Genomic DNA, 4,159 nt, shown 5'->3' on the forward strand with positions numbered 1-4,159 from the left:
ATCTGAGCACCCTGGCTTTTTTTTTTTAAGGCTGACTACAAGCAGCTTTCCCTAGCCAGGGTACAAGCAGCTTTCCCTAGCCAGGGAACAAGGGCAAAGGGGCAAGCCATTTGGTTCTCCCCCAGGCTGCTGTCGCTTTGCTGAGGAGCCCGGTGAATACCCCAGACGTCAGGAGACACGGGGAGGAGGGGACGCACGGCCAGGAGACATGTGCAGCTGGTAGCCACAGAGATCCCAGCTGGAGGAAGAGTGCCCTTGCACTGAGGTCTAATGGCTGTCCAGCTGCTGCCCCAGGATGTGAGGGCAGGTGGTGATGGAGAAATGGAGAGGAGGGGGGAGCCCCCCAACGCCCGCCTGCCAGGATGAAGGGCTCCCCCTGCTGACCTGCTCCCCACACTGCAGGCAGGCCTGGTTGAGCCTGAGGCCACTTGTGCCCAACTCCCTGCCCTGTGCCCCTGCCCTCCAGGCCCGCTGGTCATAGAGGCGGCAGCTGGGCCCCTTCCTCCTGCAGAATATAAATGACTCCCCCTTCCTCCCAGGGCTGGGAATAGACATCAGATGGCACAGCCCACGCAAACTGCCGGCTGTCAGCACGCCTGCCCGCCCGCCCACCAGCCCCCGCACCACCTGGGAGGAGGCGACACCTCGAGCTGGCTCAGGCTTTACGGCAGGCCAGTGAAGTCTCCCGGCCCTCCTCCCCTGCTGCACGTAGGGTGGGCCCCCAGCACTGGCTGTGAAGAGGGGAGATGTGACCCCTGGAACCAGGGGATGGTAGGTGAGAATCTCCATGCAGCTTCTAAGTTCAACCCACACTGGAAAGTTTGAGAGGGAGGGAGGTGATGGAAGCAAAGGGACACTCCCCCTCTGCAGAGCAGGGGTCTCTTTTGGACACGCAGTGTCTAGGGTGCCCTGGCAGCTGCAGTCTCCCCACGACATGATGTGATATACTAGAGGACACTTCTGCCTGTGCAGACCCCACTCAGAACTACTGAGTGTCATCAACCCCCTTGCTTCTGAGCTACTAAGAGGAGGACTGGAATCTTTGGAAGACCTGGGACGTTCAAAATCCCGACACCCAGGAACACCTGCCCTGCTCCCGGGAGCTGGAGCTCCAGCCCCAATCCCCCAGGCCTCTGGGGGTCCCCTGTGAGCTGGGTCTACCTACCTCAACAGCAGCTTCTTGGCTCAGCTGTCTTCGGTCCTTGCTGTGATCTATGGGGGTCCCATCTCCCTAGCTGAGCCAGACCACAGCTAACCAGTCTGGCATCCAGCCCTCCCCACCAAGGGCAGTCTGCAGACTACTTCTGGCTAGAACAAGGAGGGGTCTCTGCAGAGAGGAAAACCCAACCCTCTTTTGCCAGCTGGCCCCAAACTCAGCCCCCTCTTGGGCCAGAGAGCTGCCAAGAGACAACAACTGAGGGAAGCTTAGGTAACAAGGGGGGAAGGGGAGCCAGGGAGACTTTGTTTTCCTTGGATCTGAAGGGCCCTGCCCCACCTCCTTGCCCCTTATTAAAAGCGCTGAAAAAGTGCCAAGAAGCTATGTGCTAAAAAGGCAAGAACTCAAGCCCTAGGAAGGATAGAGCATGAGGTGCCCAGGAGTACTCGGCCCTGACGACGGATGGCAGGGGAGAGAGCACGCCAGGTCCTGCAGGCCTCAGCCCAGACTCCGCAGTGGCCTGAACAGCGTTCTTGGCTGGGCTGTGCAGCCCGGCCAGGAGCACAGATTGGTTAAACCAGTGTCCCTGTTCCTCCAAAAGCTTTAAAGTGACTTTGGTGCTTCTACTGCCTTGTAGTCACCTGCACCCCTTCTCTCCACAGCACCTGACCCCCGTGCCCTGGCCCAGGGGCCAAATCAGCACAGATTTCTGAATAGCCCCGAGGGCATTCCTGTCCCTCTAGGCCAGGGGATTAAAGGGAGAATTAATGTCAGAATGACATTCTGAGTATGCCAAGTGGTCCACGTAGTATAGAGCTGGGAGCGTGTTCTGTGACATCAACCTGACAGACACTGAATGTCAGGGACAGAAGGAACCTGCAGACTGTTTAGAAACATTTCACTGATCAGGAGACTGAGGCCTTGAGACATGAAACTTACCTAAGGTCACACGGTAGAGACTAAGAGGACGATACCCCATAAACAAGACCCACCAGCTCGCTCCACTACCTCACACTGCTTTCTCAAATGTGGCCCAGATATCCACGCTGCCATTCATAACTTCCAGAAACCCAACTCTTCATCAGGCACAGGATTAAGCAATGACCACCACCACTGTGACCACCACCAGCACCCAGCACTCTCTCTCCCATCCGGAGAGAAGGCTTCAAGATCAAGCTCTCCATCACCTTCCACTCACGCCAGTATGTTTCCTGCTGGGGCCCACTGAGTTATCCGGCAACAGTAGCAACCTAGGCTTCTGCAGCTCCTGGCCCAGCCAAGAAGTGCAAAAGCCTGACCACTTCTGAAGTGGGTCCCTTGTAGGTCACCAAAGGAAGCACTGGAGTCCAAGACAAGTGTCCCGCCTAGATTCAGAGCTCAGAGGAACTCACATCTCCATTTTCTTCTTTGGCAAGTAGGAGCTGGAGATCTGGTGCATGATAACCAGGGCTGGATAGAGGGGCAGTGCCAGGCACAAGTACCAGGCTGCACCTTTGATCTGGGCCTGGAACCACACAGAGTACATGCCCAGGAGCACCGTTACTGTAGCCATCAGGTAGACCACCAGTCCACATGTCAGATGGTAGAGCTTGAGGCGAGCCACCCTCGAGACCCTGGTTGCCCGGGGACAGAGGAGGCAGAGTCCACACAGTGCCTGGCCGCCAGTGGCCAGCAGCGTCAGGGCCCCTACCCAGCTGTGCCAGGACGCCAGGTGGGGCAGCTCACTGCGAGTCCTGCTGGAGATGATGAAGCCTAGGCCCAGGGCTGCACAGAGGATGGCTAAGGTCTGGCCTGCCCAGTGGAGCCAGATCCGAGCCTTTCGGGAGCAGAAGAAGAACGGGGAGTGTTCAGGCGAGAACAGTAGGATGGCCTCAGCCATGCAGAGGCAGAACTGTGAACACAGGAGAGGGTCAGTGAGCTTGGGGGTTGGCTTGGAGGTGTGAGAAAAAGGTACTGTCATACATCCAGATAAAGAGAATAAAGGGGAGGGGCTAAGGAGTATCCTCTAAGGATCACCTGCCTTATGGGTCAGCATTTCTGGAAATAACTGGGAAGCAGCACTTGAGTGCAAGTCCAGGATTCATCCCCCACCCAACCTCCAAGGACGATGACTCCCAGTTCTCGACTGGTGGAACAGCAAATGTTGAACTTCTTCCTGAACTCAGGCGACAAGGGTGGAAAGGACTGGATAACACCCCTTCCACTTCTTCCTCTTAGGCCCCGGTGGAGAAAGAAATATCTTCCACGCCCTCCCACTCATTTCAACCACCTGACACTTTACACCCGGGCCAGCCCTCCTTGTTTCCCATTGCGTAAGTTGCGGGGAAAGATGGGGCCCTCGATGTTCCCTTCACCTCTCTGAGCCTTAAAAAGGCTGGGCCTTCTGGAGGGTGGCTGCTTCCCTAGGGGGTGACATGAGGTACATCCAAACAAATCAGTTGCAGACAAGCCCAAACTCACCGCCAAGGCCATGAATACAGGGTGCCAGGAGAAAAGACCTAAGAACCAAAGAGAAGAGGCTGAGGCTGGACACCATTGTTCCTACTCCTGTCGCTAGCTGGAGCCCTGGGGATCTGGCACAGGAGAAAGGTCAGGGTACCATCCCAACCCTAAGCGGTAATCAGGAACTCAGGGCGAAGGGGAGCAGCCAAGGGCCTTGGGGTGAGCAACCAAGAGGGCCTCCCCACAGTCGCAAGCCAGTTCGGCCCGGCTTCCCCGTTCAGCCCCTCTCAGCTGTCAGCCCCATCCTAGAGTAGACCCTGGCCGCCCTCCTTCACCGCTGTCCTCCATCGGGGGCCCTGCTTTTGAGGAAGCAGCGCGGTCTTTCCAGCGTCTGCCCTTCCCCCACAGCACCCAGAGCCGCCTCTTTCCAGGCCCCCCGGGGTCCCGCCCCCAGGCCCCTACAGCCCCTCCACCGTCTCCCCTCCACGGCTCGGGTCCCCGCTCCCGGCTCCCGGCGCTCCCGGGCGCGGCCCCTCCCGCATCTCGGCCCCGCCCCCTTCC

The 4,159-nt window shown here is 58.2% G+C and overlaps 1 protein-coding gene across 1 annotated transcript; it reads right to left on the bottom strand.

Annotated features, from left to right (window-relative positions):
- Positions 1-2,028: 2,028 nt before the first annotated feature.
- Positions 2,029-3,648, bottom strand: LOC103272277 (cytochrome b561 domain-containing protein 1). The gene is made up of 2 exons (XM_008069766.2): positions 3,617-3,648; positions 2,029-3,047 (listed from the first exon to the last, which is right to left on the bottom strand). Exons 1-2 carry the CDS (start codon positions 3,626-3,628, stop codon positions 2,544-2,546), a joined length of 516 nt encoding a protein of 171 aa, XP_008067957.1. The 5' UTR covers positions 3,629-3,648; the 3' UTR covers positions 2,029-2,543.
- Positions 3,649-4,159: the final 511 nt, after the last annotated feature.

Source organism: Carlito syrichta, unplaced genomic scaffold, assembly GCF_000164805.1.
Source record: "Carlito syrichta isolate Samal-C Ts95f unplaced genomic scaffold, Tarsius_syrichta-2.0.1 Scaffold312201, whole genome shotgun sequence".
In the NCBI taxonomy this organism is placed as follows: Eukaryota; Metazoa; Chordata; class Mammalia; order Primates; family Tarsiidae; genus Carlito; species Carlito syrichta.